Source organism: Phoenix dactylifera, chromosome 18 (genome assembly GCF_009389715.1).
Source record: "Phoenix dactylifera cultivar Barhee BC4 chromosome 18, palm_55x_up_171113_PBpolish2nd_filt_p, whole genome shotgun sequence".
NCBI lineage: Eukaryota > Viridiplantae > Streptophyta > Magnoliopsida > Arecales > Arecaceae > Phoenix > Phoenix dactylifera.
In genome coordinates this window covers 3,102,704-3,127,707 of record NC_052409.1, presented here as the reverse complement: position 1 = coordinate 3,127,707, position 25,004 = coordinate 3,102,704, and the positions used below count along the sequence as shown (strand labels likewise).

The following is a 25,004-nucleotide window of genomic DNA, read 5'->3' as shown; positions in this document are numbered from 1 at the left end:
AAGTAGAATTTATTTTAAATTTTAGAAGTTTTCCATAATTTACTCTTTTATTAATAAACGAAACCATTGCCCTACTGTGTGACGCAATTACCCACACGTGACCTGACCTGTTCTCTTCTTTCTTCTCCCGTCCTCTCCCCTTTATTTCATCGCCGCCGTCCTCCGGAGTCACTGCTGTTTTCCAACGTTCTCTGAACCAAAACCACTCGCCATCGCCCGCTCCCAAACCCAAAACAAAACAAGAATCCGAGCTTTCCCGCCCTTCTCCTCGGCGATGGCGGCTCTAAACGGCCTGTTGAGGGCCGGCGCCGCTGTCCGTCGGCCGACAGCGGCGGCGAGGAGGTGGATCTCGTCGCTGGCCTCCTCGGAGGCTGATACCCGCGTCGCCGCGAGCCTCGCCCGCCAGGCGATGCCAGGGAGGAGGGATCCTGGGAGCCGGAACGTGCAGTGGGTGTTCCTTGGGTGCCCCGGCGTGGGGAAGGGCACCTACGCTAGCCGACTCTCCCAGCTCCTCGGTGTCCCCCACATCGCCACCGGCGATCTCGTTCGCGAGGAGCTCGCATCCTCCGGTCTCCTCGCCCAACAGGTAGTTTAATGGCGTTTTTGTTCTTTTCTTGCTGATCTAAATGGTGGGGAGTCTGGGGACTTATTGGAAGATCGTAATCTTAGCTAATGTTTGTTTTTTGGTATTGTTTCCTCGGATCTTTCGTGGCGTTCTTGTTGTTTTTGTGTTAGGGGTAGCTTTTGTTTCTGTTGATATGACTTCGATTTAATTAGGCGTGGCGTGGATTAGTTTCTGATCACGTTAATATAGATTGCGAAGAGGTTGTTTGGATTCTGTTAGGGTAGAATGACAAACTAGATTATATAAAGAAAGGCATTTGTAAAACAATTAGAGCACTCCGATATGGAATCTTGGTAATTAGAAATGTTTTGGAGGGTTGGGATTTCTCTAATGGGCAAGAAGATAGCAATTATGCATCAGAGAAGCTGGGGTTGCTACAATATTAGTTGAATCTTAAAGAATTAACTCAGAAAATTTTATTTATATATAATTAAAAAATTTATCTTTTTTTTTTTCCTAGAGTGGGTTATTGTATTGTTTGCTTAACCGTAAACCATCAAATTCCCTTTAGCTCTGGTGGTTCCTTCAAAGGGGTCTCAACTTTTAATTTGTTGTGACTCTTTGCTCGACCTTGCTCAGGAATAGCAAGGAAATCAGAAACATTGATGTGCATGACATGTATATGATACGCCCTTTATATTTGTCTTGCTTGTTGTTTAATTCTCTTCAGCGCCAAACTTATATAAGTATATGAGAACATGAGAAAATCATCACTTATGCTGTTCAAATGGCCACCATTTTATCTCTTTTATATACAGAACTATCAGAGAATGTAAGATGATAAAGAAACCTCGTAACCTTATAAGATGCACTCATTTGAGGAAGGTATAGCAATAGAATACTAAAAAGAATTCTTTTCTTGCCAAATACAAAAATATTATTTATTCAGCATATGATCAAGTAGTAAAAAATAGTCTTCCTCCTAGAACATGAAACCTTGAACGACGAGTGGTTTCCCTTGAACAAAAAGGAAAAGAGAGGAAGAAGTCACTTTACACAACCCATTGGTAACGTGACGAGCATATTTCATAGACATTGAGACTCTTGGATTTCCTTAGGGATGATAACATCTCATTGAACGTGAATTTTTAGTAGATATGCTTCACAGAACTTTGAGATAAATTACAGTTAAAGTGGCATCAGGGCATGGTGGTCGTGCTATGATTGATAGGGAAAGCAATGATGTACATTATATTAACCACTGATAAATCAAATAATGAAATATCTAGACTGAACCCATCCTTATATTCTTCTATGTTTCTTTATGAGCATTGATAAACTTAGGATAAATATAGACCCTCAAAACTTACGATTTGTTCAAATGGCAGGTCAATGCCTGAGCTTTATCAAGTGACACAGTTTAAACAGCCTTGCTATTACTGGGATGATAACCTTTAGAGGATTGTTTCTAAAAGCAAAGAACTTTATGATGAAGGATCTTTCTAGAGAATAATGCGAAGCATAAAGATGTTCTGCATGTTTGTTTTAAAATTTATAAAAATAGTGGGAAGTATAAAGATGTTATGCATGTTTGTTTTAAAAAATTATAAAATCATTAAACTTTATAACCTTCTCTTTGAATTTCATTCTTGATATTTTTTGTTGGATGTAAGATTTAATTTCTGAATTAATACCTTGGAAGCAAGAACTAGGTTTTTTTCTTAAGTTCAACACATGTTAATTAAATCCTCTAATTGAAGTTATTAGTCTTTGCCCAAGGAACTCGATTTTACTTTCATTCAGGAGATTGTTGAGATGATTGAGATTGCATTCTAGACTAGACCTTTTTTCTTTTTGATGCTATTGCAGTAATCAGGATCTCTTCATTTGTTTTACATTGTACTAAGTGCAAGTTTGTTATTTTTATATCAAAAACTCATTGTTTAGATTGATGCCATTGAGTTTGATTTTCATTTTGTAGCTTGCTGATACCGTAAATCAAGGCAAGTTGGTGTCAGATGAGATCATCATCGATTTGTTGTCTAAACGTCTTGAAAATGGAGAAGCTAAGGGTGAATCAGGATTCATTCTTGATGGTTTTCCAAGAACAATAAGACAAGCGGTGAGGAATTAATATTCAAAGGAAACATAAGAAACCAATTCACATGATATTTTATGTCTTTTAGTGTGTATTTGGTTCTGAAGTAGGATATCAATATAGCACCTCCTTTGCTTTTTTACTTGCTATTATTTTACCTTTAAAATCATCCACAATTAAATCTGGTCTAAAACAGTTGCTGCTATCTGGATACCTTCGAAAGTCTGTTTGTATTAAAATGTTTTCTATCTGTCCTCTTATTGCCGTCATTGACTATTATGGACATCAAACATCACACATCAATGCAGCTAAAACTGTTGCAGCCTCAAGCTAGAAAATAATAAACCGTTCAAAACAAAAGGGTGTCTAGCTTTTCCTAGAGATGTCTTGCAAGTAGATAGAGAATCACAATCCCACTTAGCTAGCTAATTCCTTGATATTAATCCACAAGCCTTGTTCCATCTATGTGGGGATGGCTTCCATGATCAAGGTGTGGTACTTGAAGCTCTGAGATTGTCTTTGATCATATCTCAACATGATGTCAACCCTCACAAGCTATGGTACAGTTCTGGCCAGGGCATCTTTGGACAATAGACCCACTATGAAACCTAGAACACCAATAGGCAGTCACAAAGAGCTACATTCTGGTTATACAACTTGAGCTTATGCAACTACAGAACAACATCCCTAGACATGGACCAAGTCCGAGGCCTTAAACAAAGAGCCAAATGGAAAATCAATCATTGATAGTAATGTTTAAGAGCATAGGGCTTGATTCTCTGATCAAAGCATTATGATGGTGTGACTCTGTACAAAAATAAAGACCAAGAAAAACAAGGATAAATGGTAAGGAATTATAAAAGTTAAAGCTGTGCACAAAAAAAACACAGGGCAAATACAAAGCTTTGAATGGGTCAAATATAAAAGATAAATATTATGAGTACCCTGCAATCTAAATAGCTACCTAATCTGTATCCGAGATATTGTCCCTATGGAAGCTCTGATTTAAGGTATTTCCAGCAATGCCTGATAATTCTAGGCATGTAAAATTACTAGCAATGCTATCCACCAGCAAGTTGACGTCACTCATGTGTTTTACTCTAACTCAAAATTTGTCCAACAACAAAAATCAGTAGTAAATTGCAAAAACTTAATCTCCACAGGTGTCCCCTAACAATGGTACCATCTCAAATAATGTTATTCAAAAAGATTTTCACACAGTTCAAGAGGTCTGATATCTGGTGTGAACAATCTGATAAAGAAATCTTTTCTTTTCTAAATCAACAATAGGTATATTAAGGCATTACAAACATCAGTACCAAACTTAACAATTTCGGAAACTTTGGTATGCTACAAAAGTAACAAAACTTAAGCATGAACACCAGTTGCCACCCTTCTCTTTTCAAGTCAAGAAGAAAGGAAGCCTCACAAACTACTAAACCAGAACCCATTCCTAACTGTTGAAATCTCTGAAATACAGTTGGGGGTAAAATGCCCCTTAGAAGCTCTTCTGGTTAAGACAATTCTCCATTGTTATGCCGTCTTCAACAGACCAGGACAGTATTATAAATCCTGCATCTGCATTTGGTGTTGACTATGCCCAATGCTCAACAGGACAGTCTTCTTTATATATAAGGAGAAGTAAGGTGAGGTCAAACTTGTTGCAAACGGGACATCATTTGGATAATAAGTAATTGAATATTTTCCACTTGAAACTTCCAATAAACTGGAATAAGGTAATTCACAGGTATGGTATACTGAACTGGCCCGTACCGGCCGGTTCAGCCCGTACCATATCGGTCCGGTCCCTGACCGGTCTGGTTCAAGCGTGGAAAACGGTTCCGGCCCGTTTGGGGCCGGAACCGAGCGGTACAAGCCCGGTAGCGGTGTGAACTAGCCTGGTTTGCACCGGTACAAGCGCCCTGGGCAGCGGTATAAGCCCGCATGGGCCCGACCAACTATGCCCGTGCACGGTTCCGCGCGTTACAGTGCGTCTGCGCGCAGTTCCCCATGCTCGGAACCGTGCCCGCGCTGTGCTCTGTTGGCCGGTCCGGTAGGCGACCGGTACGCCTATCGATACCGATACGACTACTTTGTTCTCAGGAATCCTGCCATTATCCCCATCTCTCTCTCCACTTTAGCACTTATTTTGAAGTCCACAGATAAAATCTCGATGTATTAGTCATCCAACTAATCTCGGTTTGCTTATCTCCTCTTATTGATGCTTCCACACAAATCCAAGCCCTTATAAGCACCTCTAGAATCTCTGTTGCATATGACCATGTCATTTAAATTTGTTTTCTAATATTTGTCCAACATTTTGGAATCTCTTATTTACTGTTTTCTAACTCCATCCCTTGTTCCAAGAAAAGCCAAAAAGTAAAATCCTGTTTTTCACATAATAACTCATCAAACTCATCATGAATTTGCCTGCATGTTTTTGATGCTAATGTCAACAAATCCAAGAAAATGCAGCTTGAAAATCACTTTATATGCTGATTGATAGCAAATTGGAATTCTGATGCACTGCCTTCAAGAATTGCAATATACTCTGTGCTTATTTGCATGTGTTCTGATATGTCAGGAAATACTGGAGGGAGTGACAGACATTGACCTGGTTGTGAACCTTAAGCTTAGAGAAGATGTACTGCTTGCAAAGTGCCTTGGTAGAAGGATTTGCAGCCAGTGTGGAAAGAACTTCAACGTCGCCTCCATCAACATCAAGGGCGAGAATGGGAGACCTGGCATGTTCATGGCCCCACTTCCACCTCCTGCACAGTGCATTTCAAAGCTATTTACTCGAGCTGATGATACCGAAGAGGTGGTAAAAGAGCGTTTACGCATATACCATGAAACGGTAATGCACCCCTTTCTCAGGGTCTTTTTTTAAGGATATAAAGTCAATTCCAAAAATCATTTGTTCCCGTTCAAGTCAATTTATGGACAATGACTTCATAATGTTTCATAGGAATTGCTTATTTTCTTGACATTTCTTTGTTAATATTCAAGGCCTGCTTCTGAGCATATAATCAAACTAATTGTTTCAGAAATAGCTGTAAATGTTGCTATACCTGAAAAGCCCTCCAATTTTTTCATGCCTAAATGATTGTTTTTGCTAGGCGCTTTCAAATTTTTAGCTGCCAAATTTATTTATTTTTTTTGTTCAAGCCAAAGATTGATAGTTGAACCGGTTATTATAAACAACTAATATGCGGCTATGTTTTGTACATAGCCGAACCCAAGTTTGGATATAGGAGGATTGTGGGAGGTTGACGGCCACCGTAAAACTATGGTCGCATCCTATGAATATGCGTCCATATAAGAAAATTGTTGGGATGTTTCTTAATAAGGATGCGCTGCATTGAACCTCGATGCAGTGGAAAGTGAGCAAGGGTTAGCTAAGGCATTCCGTAGAAGTGGCATGCCATATAGCGCCCGGATATGGTGAGAAGTAGGCATAGGTTTTCACACTTTAATGGATAGGTGTGGGTAAAGAAGTTACTCCATAAAAGTAAGATATATTTAACAACTTGGAATATAAGACCCTTGATAAGAAATTGATAGAATTAATAGATACAATGACTAGGAGGAGGCTTAGTATGCCTGGTATTAGACCCTATACATTGGTACAATGTCGGTATGCCTATGCAGGGGTCGGTTTGTTGTATTGAGTCTTGGTTCAATGCTAGTATAGGGCGGTATATACCAATATTGGTGAACCATAGGTTAAATATATCAAAGAAGTTTTTGTTAAGGAAAATGAGATCAAAGAAAGATGGAGTTATTTTACTAAGCTATTCAATGAAAGTTATGTGAACAATTTGGGATTCTTTGTTAGTTCCATTGAGTATAGAAATATTAAGTATACATGTAGAAATAGAGTATCTAAGATAAAGAAGGCTAAGAAAAAAATGAAAATGGGAAAGGCGGTTGGACTTGATGGAATTCCTATTGAGTTGTAGAAGTGTTCAGACAATGTGAGCATAATTTGGTTGACTAATTATTTGATAAGATTTTAAAGACCAACAAGTTGCTTGATGAATGGAGAGAAAGCATTATAGTATTGATTTATAAGATTAAAAGGATATTCAAAATTGTTCTAATTATCATGGTATTAAACTCATGAGCCATGCTATGAAACTTTGGGGGAGAGTGATTGAGCATATATTAAGATGTGACACAAAAATATCATAGAACCAATTTGGTTTCATGTTTGGAAGGTCGACTATGGAAGCTATTTTTCTCCTTCGGAGATTAATGAAGAAATACAGAAAAAAGAGACAAATCTTCTTATAGTTTTTATTAATTTAGAGAGCATATGATAGAGACTCTAGAGAAGTCTTATGGTAGGCCTTAGAAAAGAAAGGAGTCTCCATTACTTATATCACTGCAATTAAGGACGTATACAATAGAGTGGTTACAAGTGTGAGGACCATTGGTGGTAATTTTAGTGAGTTTTTAGTTCCAATAGGTTTACACCAAGAATTTGCTCTAAGTTCTTACCTTTTTATAGCTCGTTATGGATAAGCTTACTAGATATATTCAGGATGGCATTTCTTGATGCATGCTATTTACACATGATATAATCATAGTGGATGAAACTAAATTGTAGGAATTATAGAGGAGTGCATTACAATCTAGGGGTTCCAAGTTTAAGTAGGACCAAGATGGAATACATGGAATGCAGTTTTAGTAAAATTAGAAATAGAGATGGGGGTGGAGTGAAAATTGAGGATCACAAAGTTTCTAGGAGAGAACATTTTCGGTATTTAGTATTTGATTATTCATAATGAAGGAGAGATTGAAAAGGATGTTATCCATAGGATCAAAGTAGGATGGATACAACAGAAAACCACAACTAGGATATTATGTGATTTTAGGATGCTTACTAAGTTGAAAGGAAAATTTTATAGAATATACATATGTTTACTTATGCTTTGTGGTATAAAATGTTAGGTAGTTAGAAAACAACATGTGCACAAGATGACTATGGCCAAAATAGAAATGTTGAGATGGATGTATAGTAGCAAGAAAAGACAATAAAAGATGAAAGTAGCTTTCTTCCTTCGCTTTGGAATGAAATCAGTAGTAAGAGTAAGTGTTTGTTCCCTTTCTTTCCTCTGTTTATTCTGCCCAATAAATCGGCTTTCCGCTCGATCAAATAGTCAAATGCCTGGTTAGGATACGTGGAGAAGAAGCTCCTAGCATATTTCAGGAGTGGAAGTGCGATGTGTCTGGAAACTTGGGATCATAAATGGATTTGGGTACCATTCTTATCGCCTCTTTCATGATCTTTTCTATGGGTAGAACTACTATGAGCAGTCTAAACTTCGACCATTCTTTCTTTATTCATTTTCAAAAAGGAAAGCAAAGCTTGTTTTTTGCTCCCTCTATTGATAGATCAGGGGCCCTCCTCATTTGTCTTAATATCAATTAAGAATAACTAAGAGAATGGCTACTTAAATGGTTTAAATATGTACAATGTAGGCTGGGGGGATGCACTATCATGAAGGAGTAATTTGATATACGTAGAAGGAAAGAAGGGTAGCTGCAGATTGAAAATTGCGTGGGATGAAGTAGAGCGGAATGGAGGCAAATGATTCATGTAGCTGACCCTAACTAGTTTGGGACTAAGGCTTAGTTGACTTTGAGTTGAGTTGTGCTTTTGACGACAACTATTGTACATGACAGATATCATTTACACCCAGTCAATAAGCATTTATTGGAGCGAACTAGAGGCATTGTATTTTTTGTGGTGGTGGTGATTTTTCTTTTCTTTTTAGGGTGGGTATGTGTGTGTTTGTTTATTTGTTTTTTTTTTCGGGGGCAGGGGATGTTTGCTTGCTGAATTTCTAAAAATAGTTTTGTATTTGGTTTCAAAAATTCCTAGGTCTACCATTATCTAAGCTTGGTTCATCAAAACAATAGTTGTAGTATACTGGCATGATCAACTGACATGCGCATTGACCCCCGTGGAGGCTAGAGAGAGTGAACCATGTAAGGTTATATGTTCCCTTGAATTTTAAATGACCTCCTCCAGCAAACTCCTAAGTCCACTTTTCATGACCATACCTATCAAATTGGAGATGTCTATCTTGCACAGAATTGTGCAGCGCCAAATGCTATTGCAATTAAGCTACATGTAATTAAGCTACACTGAATTTAATAAGTTAACCACTTTTCTACTCATTTGTTTAGTTCTGAATTGAATGTCATTTTAATCGTTTACACATGAATTTGAGTTAATTATACCTACACAAATTTTGAATCCATGCTACTATTAATAACAACACCTAAAACAAACACATTTCACCATGTTGATGGCATTCTCTGGTTCTTCAATGAGTAAGCTTTAGGTTCTTATTAAAGTATTTGATGTCTCCATATTTTAGTTTTCTCTCTTGAAATTCTCATTACAGTTTCAAGCAAACTTTCAATTCTTATCAAAGTATTTGCATACTCAAATTTTGAATATAAACAATTTTTCTTGTACTGTTTTGAAATTCTTATTATAAGTTTCAAGTAAACTATAAATTGCTATATTCTTTCTAATCTACACATTTGTTTACAATATATATGCCATCCAAATATCTCATAAGGAAAGCAAATCTCACCCATGCATATAAGACAATAAAAGGAATCTTATTCTCATACCAATTCTTTAAAAACTTTTGTTTGGAAAACAATTAGTTATTATAAAATCTTAAAAATGGTATAGATCTACAGATCTGGTGCAACACCAATAGCTATGACACAAACTTTCATTGCTGAAATCTAACATTGATAAATTTTTCACTAACCCTATGATATGTAGCATTTTGTATTGTAGGGTGATGGCTGGTGCACAAGATGCAAAGCAATATTATTCCGGACCCAGTGTTTGCGCAGTAGTTATTTGACCCCTCATATAGGATTCTCAGTTTTCAAGAAGATAGGAATGAGAGCGACAACCAGATTAGAGACAAGAAAGGAGGGTAGGGATGACCGACTTTACATAGCTTAGACTAGGAATATTTAAGGAGCAGGATCAGAGTGATCATCTCTGCAAGGAGTATGCAAGTTTGCTAACAAAGGCTGCTAATTCCTACTTCTTAGGTTTGTCTCTGTGCTGGTAACTTCACAATGGTGCATGGGATCAAAAAGTAGATAGATAGATAGCTAGATAGATAGATTTATAGGGTGGATAGATAGATAGGTAATTTGTAGTTTTCCAGTTCAACCGACTGAACTATGAGATGGGACGAGAAGGAAGCACCATGACTGGTCACCAGCAATTGGAGCTGGTGCAGCAGAGGGGTACTGATGGAGAGACAAGAGAGGGGGGGAGAGAGAGAGAGAGAAGTAATTTGTAGTTTTCCAGTTCAACTGACTGAGTTATGAGATGGGGCTGAGAAGGAAGCACCATGATGGGTCACCAGCAATTGGAGCTGGTGCAGCAGAGGGATGGTGATGAAGAGTGGACTCGTGAGGTAGTGCAAGGAATGAGGGGGATGCAAGCTTATAGTAGGAGGTGGACCTAGTGGCAGCCAGAGGTGGAGTAGATGGGAGGAGGAAGTCACAGTAGCAGGAGAGGCCATGTTGAGACAGGAGGCAAAGGAGGCATGATATGATGAAAGATTGAGGGGGCATGGCGGGATGAGGTGGGCGCATTGCTATGCGAGGTAAAAGAGGGAGCATAGTAGGAGTAGGTGGGTGTACTGCAAGGCGAGGTGAAGCAGACAGCATTATGGAAGGTGGCATACTGACAGGATGTAAATGTGGAGGCATTGCAGGAGGTTGGCTTAGTGGCAGTTGGAAGTGGAGTTGGGAGCATGGTGGCAATGGGTTGCTGGTTGGTGGGGTGGGGAAGGGTTTGGGGTTTGTTGGGGGTCCATGGTATCAGTGGCTCTCAACGGAGAAACCAATGGTGATGCAACGCGGAGGAGAGAATGTGACGGGCAGAGGGCATGGAGAGGAAGAGGGAGCGTTCTTTCCCTTTGCCATCTATATGATCTTTAGTCATTAAAAACCTGGTGATTCATACAGGCATCTGGGTGCCTTCATCTGTTGTCAACCTTTTAAATTCCATGATCTGAGACCGATTTGAAGGGAACAGCATCTAATATTAGTTTTGGAATATGTAGCATACGTTGCAATACACCATAGATTTTGCTTTATGAATATGTATCAATGTCATAATGCTTTTTGCCTGTATACTAGCATTTTAGAACAAAATTATTTGTTTTCTGCAGAGCCAACCAGTCGAGGAGTTCTACCGCAGCCGAGGGAAGCTCTTGGAGTTTGATTTGCCAGGAGGGATCCCAGAGTCTTGGCCAAAGCTGCTGCAAGTTTTGAATCTTGAAGACCATGATGATAAGCAATCAGCAGCAGCGTGATTATAAGTCAAAGGTCACAGATTCTCTGCATGTGCGTTGTGCGTGCTTTGTGATTTTTCAACAATTCTTTGAATAAAATTTCAAACCAAGCCCACGATTTATAAAGGATGCTAATTGTTTTGAGCTTTATTTATTGGAGGAAAGGTGCAATATGGAAGTAATAGGATAATTTTGGATTATGTATGCTGAAATTTTTCAGATAAACTAATTTTATGTAAGTACTAATTTTGATCTTTTACAGATATTGAGTTAAATTTTTAATGTTGCACAAGTGCTTAATTTCTTCCACTTTTCCCACCATAGGGTTTGGTTTTCCAAACGTGTAAACTGTCGCAGCTGTTTATGAAGCGACAGGATGATGCATTGGCCAAGAAACATTTGAGTCACCTAACTGCTAGCAAGCCTTCGGTGGTCTTTTGGAATCAAAGGAGCTCACAGTGGCGCAGTCTGTTCACCAAAAAGAGATTCTTGGTTGGTTGCCAAAACATATATTTCTTGGTTTGATGAGGTCGGATATAATCGTAACCCGGACATTAATTTTGTTGTTATTAGCTTTAATATCTGGACTTGCAAATTAGACTTTCAAGTTAGTGAAGTGAGGTCTGGGAGTTGCTGAGTAGTGGACAAGCTCTAAAGCTCACAGAACCAGAAAGACTCATCTTGAGTCAAGCCTGGGATCGTATGAGCTGGAATGGACTGGAGCAAAAGATATTAGATGGCTTTCTGTTTCTTCCGGAGGGCAACTGCTGGAAACATGGTAGCTCCCATGGAGATGCATCTTTATTTTGGTTCAGCCCCAGCAGCGATAGTGCTGAACTTACTGAAGGTAGTTCTCCTCTTTAGTTACGAAAACGATGAGAGAAAACTTCTTGCTTGAATACTGGAATTAGTCTGACACGGATTTTTTCTGTGCTATTCCTGCTGAAAAGATAGGGAAAGCTTATCCGCTGTGAACGTAGATGGCATTTTTCTCGTTCCTTGTGGCGTTCCAGCCCATTGCTTTGGCACCGGCTCATGCAATGGGGGATTGGCCCTGGAACACTGAATTCCTGGTTGGCCCTACTACCTGCTTTCTAGTGAGTAATATGACTCAGAAATCAGTTGAATTTTCACAAGTATCCTTGATAAAATTTTTTATATTGACATAATAAGAATTATATCCTTATTTACTCTAGCAAGAGTGCTTATCGGTTGTTATTATTCACCATTTTTCATGCTGACTCTGTGAGAGCTCTTCTGTTGTCGATCCACTAAATATAATAGGACTTGTTACCGGATTTGAAATACTGATATAAACTTGCATCAGTAGCATGAGCGTGCAAGCAGCCATGGCAACACCAGCCAGCCTGGTCATTGTTAAACTGAAAAGAAAGTGCATCTTGAAGAGGTTGGATACACTGTGACAGCTCGCTGCATCATTTTCATCTGAAGCCAAATAAAGACATGGAAGCAAGAATCTTTTTACCTCAGAGGAGCCAACTTCAATTAGTTTGCAGCTCATGAAGCAGTCTGAAGGCCTGTGCTGATGGCTGCCTTTTAATTCTCAATCCAACTTGTACATAAAACCAAGCAAATATTTTATGATAATACATACAACAGGGTAACCTGCCCCCTACTATAAGTACCTTATCCTCTCTACACTTGTAGCTTGATCAAATAATGTTCATTTTCTTGAAGCACATTGCGCACACTACTGCTTTCTGTTCTTACTCCAATGGAAAGAGCACTCTTAAAATCCATCTACAACTCATAGAGGAGACATCTGGATTGCAAGAAACTGAAGGCAAGGTACCAGGAGAGCTCGCTCTACTAGAATAACCATAAACATTGCAATCATTCTGATTAGTTGAAGATAAACCAGAAAGCATTGCTCAGCGATCGTGTCATAAGTAAGGTGGTGAAAAAAGTAACAATTATCACTTGAAACAAATCTCCAAATTTAACTCCATAATGCTTTGTACAACATTAGTAAGTTCGGATTAATAGCTAAGAGGAAAATAGCAGGCAGTTAGTAGTAGGAACCATTCAAGATCAGCGGAATGATGATCAAGCACCATGTTACTTCTTATGCATTTTAGAATCAGGAGGGTTCTGATGCAGAGGGGATAATGGCTGTCTTGATGAATCTGCAACATTGAAATCAATTACCCGTCCCAGAGGGCTGCAATCCTGACTTGATTTACGCTTTCCCTACACAAAAAGTGGATCTGATAAACACACGATTCAAGAGAATGAACTGAAGTAATATATAAGGAACATTGCTTCTCAATATATATAGCTAAGGAACAGCAGTCAATCATTGCTATGACAGTATTACAAGTGCTTCCCTATTATTTCTCTTATCCCTAATTTCCTTTATGAATTAGTAGTATGGTATGAACTGTTAAAAACAAAATTCATAATTCAGAAAACTAGTCAAAGCTTGAAAGAAAATGGGATTGAGTTTTCTTCTCACTTTAGCAGAAGCACTGGCAGAGCGTTTGCTGTCAGATCCATGGTGATGTCGTTCTCTCTTAAACAGCCCAAGCAGCCTCTTGTTCTCTTCATCCAGAATTTTATTTTCTTCGAACAGTACCTTGACCTTATATAAAATGTAATAGGATAAGCTTATATAAAGAAAGCCTTGGTTTCCCCCCCATACATTTCATCCATAATAGTTTTCCCTGGTTAGATATGAATTCCAATAAACATACCTCTTCTTCAGCTCTATGGAGATTAATCCTCAGGTTTTCCTTGTCCTTCTTCAAGGATTCGACTTCAGCAGCTAATGCCGTTATCTAGAGCATGCAGTATTTTCCAAACATATAATAATCAGAATACAAGTGAGCATACAGGTAAAATGGGAATCAGAAGAAAGAGAAAGGAGTTCAGGAGCACGGATAAAACAGGATGATATAACTAAAGTTAGGAGAACAAAAACAGGGGACGAAACATGGAGATGCCACCAAAAGGTGAACTACATTAATTTTTAAAAAAATCACAAGCATTAGAGAGTATGTAAGATCATCTCTAATGTTGTTCAAGAATACATTACTTTGCAAACCAAGTACAAGTAAAAGGTCAAATGGAACCCTCAATTACTAATAAAGGATCAAGAGAGATGCCATTTTCCATACAAACATGGCATAGATATGCAACATCTCCGGCGACCTTTCCTGGCGAGAAACAAGGTAAGAACCTCGGGAAGAATGCTTGGAATCGGGAGAACTCTAACTCTATTCCTTGATGGATCTCATAGAGGAGGATGGGGGATCTTAAATAGGCATGAGTCCCAGTTCGATTTGCCTTGAATCGCCGGTGTTTCCGGCACAATAGACATCTGCGATTGGGAGGAAGACTCCAGCTGGGAGTCATCTTCCCCGATTTTTTCCTCAAATAAAAAAAAACTGGGTTACATTAAAAATGTTTATTTTCAGTGGTATCACAACATTCAACTCAGTATCCTTGCATGTTACTGCAAAAAATGACATTTCTTTCCATAAGGAGCCACCTATAAGGATATTAGAGTAATGCAAAGACAGTAAAATCCTAAAATGCCTATCCCGTTAACAAGATTGTTATTTGATGTCAAAAGAACAAAGGTTTCGCTCAAAATAAGCATTAAAATATCAGGATTCAGGATATGTTCCTCTATTCTGATCCACAAAAATAAGAAATATATGCACAAGAGAAAAAGAAACAAACAGAATCTAATACTTACATAAGAGTTGTCCTGCATCCGTGATTGAAGCTCGTCATTCTCCTTGGCTAATTCATCGCAAGACTCCATGGCCCTCTCAAGATCCCGTTCATACAGAGAGCACTCCTTCTCCAATTTGGCGCAGTGATTCACCAAATCAGCATATCCCGACGCCACCATCTCCTTCTCCTCGATGCACCTCCTCAACCCCTGGGCATTCATGGTCGCCTCCGCCTACCACATCAAAATCAAAACTTCCCCATAAAAAACCAAACCCTAGAAACCCAGGAACAAGAAGAAGCCGCAAAAGATCAAAGAACCCGAACCTTATATTGCTCTACACGCTTCTCGGCCTCCTTGAGGCGCTCCTCAAGGACGAAGATCTGATCTTGGAGGCGGTGGCGGGCGTCTTCGGAAGCAAGAACCTTGAGGCGGAGGTTCTTGTCAGAGATTGGGAGGCCGAGCGAGTTCTCAATGGATTCACGGATGTACTCGTCGGTCTCTGGATCCATGGTCTCTTGGCCAAGAAAACGTATAAACCCTAGAAATCCTAAATATTTGGCTGCAGTCAAGAAGTTGGGAACCTCGGAAGCCCAAGGAAGGGAGAGTAGGGCGGATCGAGAGAGAACCCTAACCCTAGGAGGGACCGAGAGAAGCGAGACGAGAAATCGAGGAAGGGGAGAGGGATTTTTCTTTTGTCCGAAAGAAGATGAGGGGTTTTAAACGGGCTGTACCAGCCGTTAGGAGGATCGATTTGAAATGGAAGAGGCGCGGGGACCACCACTGATGCATACATGGCAAAACGCTAATGGTTCGTGAGGGTGACATGCGCCGAAGGCGCAGGTTAGCATAGAACTCGTAGGCTTTTGAATTATGCATCGAGATTCGGAACCGCGTGAAACCTTGCCAGTGATGTGAGGAGATGAACGAAGGAACTGGATGAATCCTTTTCGGTTCATGGGGTGTTTCTCTAAAGCATAATTCTGTTGCTCCGCCGCTGTCCCATTTTCTTTTAAATGAGATTAGTGTGAGCAGCCAATATATATATATAAAAAGAAGAAGGAGAAGAAGAAAGAAAGACGCCGGCAGTGCGAAGGTCAGCGAGAAGGTCGAGGGGCGCCTTCTAGAATGCATCCTGGTCCTATAAGCAAACTTAAATGAAATTGGTTCGATATATTTATTTACTTCTCCAAGAACATATCCAAGAAAAACCAACATAGGTTAAAGAATGCTGTTTACACAAATTCGCCCATCTTGTATTGAGGCTTTGGGTGAAGTAAACATGATATTGCTCATTTACAAAAGCCAGAAAAAGGAGAATATTAAACAGGAATGGCAGCCTCCCCAAATGCAGGTGGCAGGACAGATCAAAATCTTCAACTTGTCTGTCTTCAGTGTCTTGCACTTGCAAAAGCATCCGTGGTTTCGTTTCACCTTCAACAAACCATGCAGTTACAGATTACCTCAAAGTTGAAATAACGTAAAGAAAAAAAGTTCAATCCAGCTCAAGAATAACTATATTACTCAACAAAAGTGAAAAAAAAAAAAACGTCTTGCAGTTGAAAATAATTATAGCTTACATATTCAGATACGGGGCAGCTGGAGATGTTTAAGGTAAATAATCATATGGTGCTACCTAAATTGCACTCAATTCAATCAGCATATCCTGGTTCTACTGAGAATTATGGTGAAAACATGCTGGAGTTGATTAATTTCGGACTCTCATTCACAACTGCCATTTACCAGCTGTTTGAATGCGAAAGCATAAAATTCAAGCATATCTTCTGTTCAGATGGGAAGGGAAAAGGAGATGAGGATAAACGATGTAGAAATCAAAGGGATCAGACAGGCTACGAACCAACCACCCCAAGATTTCAGGTCACGTTTTCATTGATCATCATCTCAAGGATATCAGGGTAGGGTGCCATTGTGCATCTTCACTCATTCTGCCTACATCTCTCTTTGCCTCTCTGCTTTGCAAATCTCAGTTTGGCAGAAGATTCGGGTTAGTTGGGCATCCATGACAGTATATCTTTTGGTTCTTATATATGAGAAAGAGAACCTCACAAATCTATCTTATCTCCTTTAATTTTGCTAGTGAAATTATCTGGAACCTGTTAACTTTGCAAGTCAATACCTAAGCACAGCATGATGAAGTCTGCAATCGCTCAGGAGGTTTGTCTGCAAGAACCATTCCTGTTGGATTCTGAGCTGGCAGAGCACGGGGTAAACGTCTCGCTGTGCGCAACCAAAAAAATGTAACTAAGAATCAGCAATTTGTGAGAAAACGAGCAAAGTTACAGTGCAGAAATTGACCAAACAAAGGGGCCATTATACTTTAGCAGTGATGTAACAAATAAATTGAGGGAGCAAAATAAAAACAGTAGTTATAGCCCAGAGCAGATTCAACAGATGTTGGTTAGTCATTTAATCAACACCAAGGCAAGGCTAAATTCCAATGATATTGATCAATTTTTTTAAAGAAAGGGGGGAAAAGAAGTTGGAACAGAGTGTTCTGTTTCCTTTCCAGATTGTAACTAATACATATCTATTAACATCCTTCAAACGTAGGACAAGAGTATTTTATGATGTTCGGCACAATGAACACAAATCATTTATCATCTTATGGTGTGTCTATACGGAGACAAAGAAACAAAGACAAATAAGCTTTGTGAATCCCACTAGTGCTGACTGGGAAAGGTAATAATTAACCATCCCCACGTTTGGCAACAAATCCTGCTTGTCACAACAATGCCCTCATGACACATGCCATAGAGAAGCATTACTCTCTACAAAGATTAGCATAAGCTGCATTAAGTAATTATTATTAATGAAGAAGATAGAGGAGGAAGCATTGATATAGGCAGCACCGGTAGTGCCATTGGTTTCCCTTCAGCTCGCGATGAAATCATTCAAGGATGAAGGTGATAAAGGAAGCATCGGCGGGTGCCACTGTACAAGTTTCACTTTAACTCATAATGAAATCACTCTAGGAGGAGGACGACAATGAGGAAGGCGATAAAGGCAGCATTGGTGGGTGCCAATGTAAAAGTTTTCCTTCAACTCTATGAAAATCATTAAGTTTAATCAAATCACCCAGTTAATTAAAACTACTGCTCTCTGTGTGAACAAATAACTTATCAACTAAACCTATAAAATGGTCATGGTAAGAACTAACGTGACTGCTAACAATACTCAGGTATATTAAGGCCTTGCATATAAAAGTCCTTCCAAGGTATGGTTCTGCATATGCAGGATCCTTAAGTGGCAACTAAGGCAGTACTACTCAGTAACCCATTGGCCTTGCATGACCAAATTATAAGAGTCCTTTGTGGTGCTGATGGCTAAAATTTCTTTTAGGGAAAAAAGATGCATATTAACCTTCAACTATGGGACACCTGCAAGTTACTGCACCATCCAAAAGAAAGCAATTGAATGACAATCAATCGTCTAAGTAAGCAGGAGCACGGAACACGTGCCATGATAAGAGCAACATCAGAATCAGTTAATCACCTAATGAATGTGCACCTCCATAAATTTTAAAAATATTTGTAAAATTTATGAACGACGAAATCCTTATTCTGAACATGGCAAATGGAGAATTAACATTCTCACCAATTTCATAGAACATGTCATTCACATTTGTTGCAGTTTTAGCAGAGGTTTCCATAAAGAAGAGGCCATTCTCCTCAGCATATGTGCATCCTTCCTGCAACATCAGGCATCATCAGCAATTATAAAAGATCTCCATAAATTCTAATGACAACAAATAAGGGAACTAAACATACATTAGCATATCATCTCTACAAGGTACAGTCATAATTTGCGTTCTGCAAATAGTATGGAATGAAAAAGATTGTACTGTTGCATGTTCTCATGCTAATTGAAACCCCATAGATAATAAGAACCAAGTCCGAGGACCAAAATTTCAGTACTTCTTGTTTATGCCATATGAAATGCAGGGAAATTCCACTATAGTAGTCCACCACTAAGGACAAAGCAGATGTGCTTGATGATATCCTAGACCTCATGTCCAAAAATAAGCCTAACATTTATGTCAAAAAAAGGCTAAAGGTAACCAAGTTGAATGAATAGACTGACGTACTCGATATATATTCATCACTGTAAGCAACCACCTATCCAGTCGGTAGTTGCTAAAAGACTAAAGAAACCACCTCTAGCTAATGGTATCAACACAGATTTCTAGGGCAAAAGTCATTTTATGTGGCATTGCAATGAGTACAAGTACGTCATATTTTGTTCTTCTGGATATACTTCAAGGCCAAATGAGCGACCAGTGTCATGGAGATAGAAAATCTTGACTAATCAGAGACATGCAAACTACAGAAAATATATGATTGGAAACCAGTAATATGAAAATAATTATTACTTAAACATTATTGCTTAATCTTATGCACTCAGAAATGTCATTTTCAGTAAAACTCACAAATTTCTCTTTAGTGTTATAAAATTCTTAAATTATCAATAATTTTCCTGTAAGTTTTATGTCCTTGTCGATCTAATTTGTAAAAAATTATTTAGATATTTTCATGAGAGCATTTCAAACAATTCATAAATTAACAAAAATTGATCATATAGAATAATAAGTTATCCTAATAGGCTGTTTGGATGCCTGCGAATCATATAAATCAAATGAATACTAGACTTGATTTTATGTACAACTGGTTTTCTGGAAAACAGGGGGAACCTATTATTCATAACTTATCTCCAGTTTTATGTGTGAAAATGTTTTAGTAAAACCTGAAAACCAAGCATCCCCTATATTTTGCTGACTCTCGTTTTTCTTATTGATTTTGACTCATCTATTCAATTGTTTCCCTCATTATCATTTGTATTTCTATCTCTTTAGTATTCTTTGCTAAGACAATCTGTGTCCCAACTTTCCCTGAACATGAACTATAAATTTTTCCCTTTCCCAACTTAATCTCCAAAGAATCCACCTAAGCACACAAGGCACACACGTGAACACACGCACTGACCTGTTTGTGTGAGCATGCAAGAATGCAACAAGTTATCAAGGTGTCCTTGACATCACCTGCTCAAACAATTAGGTAATCTATGTTCAAATCCGACATGCACTGAAACAGGTCTCAGTCTGATGCCGAAAGGACATATCCAATTAGAAGGCTGAGGTGAATTTGATAATGAAATTGGTTCAGATTTTGGTCAGCCCACCATGTTTGCTGCTCTTACAATAAGAAGATGCTTAGAAGCCATAAACAAGTCACCCAGATACATGCATCAAGGCATGATATAATATCGCTTAAGCTGTTAGGTCACATTATACACATCTATGCAGGGGGAAATATTAGTGGATGTTATATATTCTTATCCTGACTCTGTAATAAGAACAGAAAGATTATTACATTAAAGGTAAAAAGACAAATGGAGAAGATAAACAAAGGGACCATCTTAATAACAAAAGACCAAACTGGAAACTCTCAAATCCACAGCCTAACAACATTGTCAAACTATCAACAAATTCAAGGAATGCACTTTCATGTAATCAGGCTACATAATGATTCAACTATATTTTCCTAAAATCATAGATTCGCAATAGTCATTAACTACCCTTATGTGGTCTGCCACTCTCAATAAATGCAGAAACTAAAAAAAAATCAGACAGATATAAAGCATATTAAAACATAATTGTAAGATGAAAGTATGTGCATATGGATTATATGCCAAAAAAAAAAAAAAATCAATATTTAACATGAGAACAGCAAGTAGGTTTAAATAAAACAACTGCCACACAAGATGGTCTTAAACCTAAATTTCCATCTGTTTAAACTGTCTCATCAACTACTGCACAAATCAAGACAATGGAATCAGTAGGCTTGCCTCAGCTGTCACCTTCCTCTTATCTTCCAAATCAGCTTTATTGCCTGCTAGAGCTGTCACCATATTTGGATTACCTGCATCCAGAATCCATGTTAGCATACAAATTTAGCGACAAATAATATAAACAAATCCAAACTTCTCCCAGTTTTAATTCTAGTAATTTAAGATTCGCCTTCCACCAAATTTATCGACTATTTAAAAGATTCCACCAAAAAGGTAGGAGGAAGCATAAAAGGAGGATCTTTGGACAACATTAACCTTGTTTCTGTAGCTCCTGCACCCATTTCTTAGCTCGCTCAAAAGACTCCTGATTCACAAATAGTAACTCAGGGAGGAACAACAATTTATTCAAAACCAACGAAAAAAAAAACTAATCTTAGGAACAAATGGCAGAGCAAAACCAAGTGGACGGCCATGATCTCACCGTGCTGGTGATGTCATACACGATGATGGCCGCAGCGGCACCCCTGTAGTACATGGGAGCCAAGCTATGGTACCTCTCCTGCCCCGCCGTGTCCCAAATCTCAAACTTCACCGTGGCATCATTCAACGCCAGCGTCTGGGAGAAGAACGCGGCCCCAATCGTCGACTCCTGCAGTTCAACCCCAAAACCATGATCCTAATCCCAAACCCCCTACAGATATCAATCCAAACAGAAACTCTAGAACCCATAGAATGAGAAAATACCTGGAATTCAAGAAATTGACCCTTGACGAAACGAAGAACGAGACTCGACTTGCCCGCCCCCATATCTCCAAGAAGTACCTGAAAAATCAAATGGATCAAAGACCCAAGATAGAAATTTAGCGCAAAAGAACGAGGATTTAGAGGGGGTAGAGGGGGAGCAGGGAGTTAACTCACGAGCTTGGCATTAATGTTGTTGTTGCCGATGGCTGCCATGGGAGAAGCGATCGCGAGAAGGGCTTTGGATTCGTATTCGAAATCGAAGGAGAGAGAGAAAGAGAGAGAGAGAGAGACAGAGAAGAGAAAGGGAAGAGGGTGACGAGGGATTCGGGATCAGAGGAAGGGGAGAGGAGAGGGAAAGGCGATTCCTTGCCGCCGTATCGATTGAAGCCTTCTAACGAAAACACGATGCTAATTTATTTATTTTTCGCCGTAGAGCGTTTTTTATAGTTTGGAGAAATTATACGTATGCTGCTGTCTAACGTACGCGGAGTACAGCCTGTAACAGCCATTTGGAAACCCACCGTGTGGTCCCCACTCACCACACGGTGAGTGGTGAAGCTTTTATTATTATTATTATTATTATTATTATTATTATTATTATTGTTGTTGTTGTTGTTGTTTAAGATGGATAGATCATACCTGATAAGTACGGATATATCCAATAAAATTAAAAAATAAAATATCTCGAAGTGCCGGGGCAACTCCTCATCTCCAGCTCACAGGATGCTACCGGAGTGACTGGCTACATAAGCAGCCACCCAGTCTGCAGCTCCATTAGCTTCACAGAACACATGCTTCGTCTGAAAATCTCCTCCTGCATCCATCATTGTCCAGATATCTCGAAGTAAAGGGTGGGCACTACCATTACCCCTTATCCCTCCGGACCTAACTAATGACCGTGGCCGAATCTCCCTCCAAGACGATGGAACTGACTCGTAAAACACATCGGGCATGACGAAGGCCCGCAACTCTGCACCCGGAACCGATATGTCGAAGAGTTAACTGCCTCCTGCAGCTACGACCCTGGCAGACGGGTCCCAAATAACAAAACGCGCGTCGCCTTTCGTACCTTCATCCAAGGCGGATCCATCGAAGTTTTAGATAGAGAGAGAAAAAATAAAAAAAGTAACCAGGGAGGGTGCACTTGTTAGGGTGAAGGAATTGCTTGTTGCTTAGCTGAAAGTTCTCTTAAATTGTACATTATAAATTATCAAGAAACAAATCGTTTTAGATAATTGAAATTAAGGTCAAGATACATTGTTGATATAAATTTTATTAGATTTGAACAACGATGTCAAGACTAGCAAGAGAAATGCAACTATCCAATAATCAAATTCAAAATCTGTGGTTACCAAGCAAAAAAAATGTTACCAACAAGCAAATCTAATTCAAGGTGATCTAAAACACATTAAGATGCACATATGACATATTTCCTATTAGTAATAATCGTTTGCACTAGTATTTATATGAAAGATAATGCAAGATACAATGATACCTTTTTTCCGCCCTCAAACAACTATTCTATTGCTAAGCTGAAACACTCAAACATTATGCATATGTGAAGCTCAAGATGGTGCCTCTCTAATTTCACATGTGTCGTTGATGCAACGAATCGATTATTCTTTAATGACCTTTATATGAAATTAAAAGATGGCATGGTAATTTATGATTATGACATCGCCATGAAGTATTTATTAAACAGAGATTTGTTATAAGGATTTTTTGCATGAATACCCTTCTAAATATTGGATTTTGCATGAATATCCTTCCAAAATTAATATTTGCATGTATACCCTCATAAAATACTTGTTTTGCTATTGTACCTTTTTTTATTTTTATTTTTGCATATGTACCCATACTATCTAACAATGTTAAAAAATTAATGGTCTCAAATTAAAATAACTAAAATATCCTTAATGGGTAGACATAAAAATAGATCACGATCCCGGAAGAAAATAGGAAAAATAGTGTAATTTTTATTTTTTTAATTTTTAATTAATATAAATTTGATTTTTCTTAACCCGGTAAGAATAACTGTTATATTAGGGGCATTTGTACAATAACAGAGTTTTATGAGGGTATACATACAAATATTAATTTTGGAAGGGTATTCATGCAAAATCCGATATTTAGAAAGATATCCATGCAAAAAATTCTTATTATAATGCATTAGCATGTAGATATGATTACTTGTTGCTGCAAGTAAAAAAAAAAGAAAAAGAAATCTTGAGTAGTATTGTTACAAGAACCAACTTATGGTACAATTCTTTGAGACATTTAAATTCTTAATGTCATTTAAAGACATGCTTAATGGACTATATCAATAAAATATGGAGTGCGTTAATTCTTTTCGCACAAGAGTATTTTTGGAATATTCCCTTCGCATGTAAATAGTGATGCCAACAAGGTTTACATTGATTTGCAAGCATGTAGCTAGTGCATGCCGTGCAATATTAATGTGTTATGGTATCTACTTTACATTTGGCAAGTAAAGGTAGTCTACTACAAACATAGCCAAGGTGACAAAAAGCAACCAAAAAGGCGTTGAAGCATTTTTTACAAGTCGTTTTCTATGTGAACCTAAAAAGAAAATAAAAATTTGTTGTAACCAATCCAATTGTCAAAAATTAATGATTATGTTTACTTTAAGAATATTGACTCATCCATTTGTTTCCTCCCTTCCCTACTTCTAATGTAGCCTTAAGTTTTTTGACTCTTGGCTTTTTCATGGATGTAGTTAGGGATGGAGTAGTTCATACCACTAAGTCTTAGGACTTGTTTGGTTTGTGGGGAGTATTTTTTCTCTTAAAAATATGATTTCTGATATGCAAATTCTTAGAAAGAGGATGCTTGGAAAATTACTTTTGGCATGTTTGGTTGACAATGGAAAAATGACAGATTTTTAGAGTGTTTTTGTTTGGTTGGCCATCCACTTTTATAGAAAAGTTATGTGTGATTCCTATTATACCCTTAATAAAAATTAGGTCTTTAATGCCTCTTTCATGCTGAAGGGTTTTTTTAGAAAAAATAAAAATGGAGTGATTTCCGGTTAATTTTTCTATATATCTCATGGGAAAGACTTTTCCATGAAACGTAGAAATTATATTCCCATGGGAATACAACTTTCCGTCTCTCTCCTTTGAAAATTTCAATCAAACAAGAGGTATCTTATTACTTTCTTGTTAACCACATTTTTCCTCCTTATTTTCTTGCGAACCAAACGAGCCCTTAAAGACAATGCTTGTTTATTCTTGTTCAAGATAAATATCAGAAACTTATGCTTCTAATTACTAGTTCAGTTATGATGAGTTTATGTAAATACTTCCGAAGTTTTGAGATAATATACTAGTTTAGCGACCAGGTTGTTAACAGAATGCTCTCATCTATATTTTTTAGATGTTTTTTTTTTTAAACTTTGTGCCATATTTTACAATCAATAAAAGAAAATGTAAGCCATGCATTAAACAACTGCAGAATCATCACTGGTTGTCATACAATCAGCCAATCACAACACTCAAAGCCTAAGCATGTTCTAGCTAGATATAATGACTATTTTAATTTTTTTCCTACTAAGCCTTTATTTTATAGTTCAACATCTTTGCACTAATTTGTATAGGACATCCTCTTGCTTCATTATTATTTAGAGAATTCAGTAGAATTTCAAAGCTTTCGATCTGATTTCCTTCATTCCCATTCGTTAATTTGTTTTGGTTTAATGCAAGTTTAAAATCAATGATC

The 25,004-nt window shown here is 38.2% G+C and overlaps 3 protein-coding genes across 6 annotated transcripts; 1 reads left to right on the top strand and 2 right to left on the bottom strand.

Moving 5' to 3' along the window:
- Positions 1-90: 90 nt before the first annotated feature.
- LOC103723699 (probable adenylate kinase 1, chloroplastic) lies at positions 91-12,659 on the top strand. Of its 3 annotated transcripts, none has more exons than XR_003383112.2 (7): positions 91-586; positions 2,547-2,687; positions 5,248-5,520; positions 10,895-11,252; positions 11,342-11,509; positions 11,591-11,864; positions 11,968-12,659. XR_003383112.2 is itself a non-coding variant. In XM_008814704.4 (4 exons), exons 1-4 carry the CDS (start codon positions 275-277, stop codon positions 11,036-11,038), a joined length of 870 nt encoding a protein of 289 aa, XP_008812926.1. In that variant the 5' UTR covers positions 91-274; the 3' UTR covers positions 11,039-11,309. The 3 variants fall into 3 exon arrangements, 1 of the variants encoding a protein (XP_008812926.1); XR_005506807.1 differs by having other exon boundaries at positions 11,342-11,864; positions 11,968-12,114; positions 12,348-12,659; XM_008814704.4 differs by lacking the exons at positions 11,342-11,509; positions 11,591-11,864; positions 11,968-12,659 and having other exon boundaries at positions 10,895-11,309.
- Positions 12,660-12,853: 194 nt separating this feature from the next.
- LOC103723692 (tropomyosin alpha-1 chain-like) lies at positions 12,854-15,713 on the bottom strand. The gene is made up of 5 exons (XM_008814690.4): positions 15,044-15,713; positions 14,739-14,951; positions 13,732-13,815; positions 13,494-13,619; positions 12,854-13,228 (listed from the first exon to the last, which is right to left on the bottom strand). Exons 1-5 carry the CDS (start codon positions 15,227-15,229, stop codon positions 13,097-13,099), a joined length of 741 nt encoding a protein of 246 aa, XP_008812912.2. The 5' UTR covers positions 15,230-15,713; the 3' UTR covers positions 12,854-13,096.
- Positions 15,714-15,870: 157 nt separating this feature from the next.
- Positions 15,871-21,672, bottom strand: LOC103723680 (ras-related protein Rab5). 2 transcript variants are annotated; one of them, XM_008814669.3, is made up of 8 exons: positions 21,441-21,672; positions 21,267-21,344; positions 21,004-21,171; positions 20,838-20,886; positions 20,580-20,653; positions 18,333-18,426; positions 16,855-16,955; positions 15,871-16,151 (listed from the first exon to the last, which is right to left on the bottom strand). In XM_008814669.3, exons 1-7 carry the CDS (start codon positions 21,477-21,479, stop codon positions 16,855-16,857), a joined length of 603 nt encoding a protein of 200 aa, XP_008812891.1. In that variant the 5' UTR covers positions 21,480-21,672; the 3' UTR covers positions 15,871-16,151. The 2 variants fall into 2 exon arrangements, with proteins under 2 accessions (XP_008812891.1, XP_008812900.1); XM_008814678.3 differs by having other exon boundaries at positions 20,592-20,653.
- Between the last annotated feature and the right edge of the window lie 3,332 nt (positions 21,673-25,004).

What these genes read in the sequence shown, in the direction of transcription:
- LOC103723699 (XM_008814704.4), top strand. Translation starts at nt 275, where the DNA reads ATGGCGGCTCTAAACGGCCTGTTGAGGGCCGGCGCCGCTGTCCGTCGG. An exon ending in CCGGTCTCCTCGCCCAACAG is followed by an intron (nt 587 to 2,546) that starts GTAGTTTAATGG and finishes TTCATTTTGTAG; the next exon opens with CTTGCTGATACCGTAAATCA. An exon ending in CAAGAACAATAAGACAAGCG is followed by an intron (nt 2,688 to 5,247) that starts GTGAGGAATTAA and finishes CTGATATGTCAG; the next exon opens with GAAATACTGGAGGGAGTGAC.
- LOC103723692 (XM_008814690.4), bottom strand. Translation starts at nt 15,229, where the DNA reads ATGGATCCAGAGACCGACGAGTACATCCGTGAATCCATTGAGAACTCG. An exon ending in TCCATAGAGCTGAAGAAGAG is followed by an intron (nt 13,620 to 13,731) that starts GTATGTTTATTG and finishes ATTTTATATAAG; the next exon opens with GTCAAGGTACTGTTCGAAGA. An exon ending in CTGCCAGTGCTTCTGCTAAA is followed by an intron (nt 13,229 to 13,493) that starts GTGAGAAGAAAA and finishes CTTTTTGTGTAG; the next exon opens with GGAAAGCGTAAATCAAGTCA.
- LOC103723680 (XM_008814669.3), bottom strand. Translation starts at nt 21,479, where the DNA reads ATGGCAGCCATCGGCAACAACAACATTAATGCCAAGCTC. An exon ending in ACAACATTAATGCCAAGCTC is followed by an intron (nt 21,345 to 21,440) that starts GTGAGTTAACTC and finishes TTGATTTTTCAG; the next exon opens with GTACTTCTTGGAGATATGGG. An exon ending in GCAGGAGCTACAGAAACAAG is followed by an intron (nt 20,654 to 20,837) that starts GTTAATGTTGTC and finishes TTCTGGATGCAG; the next exon opens with GTAATCCAAATATGGTGACA.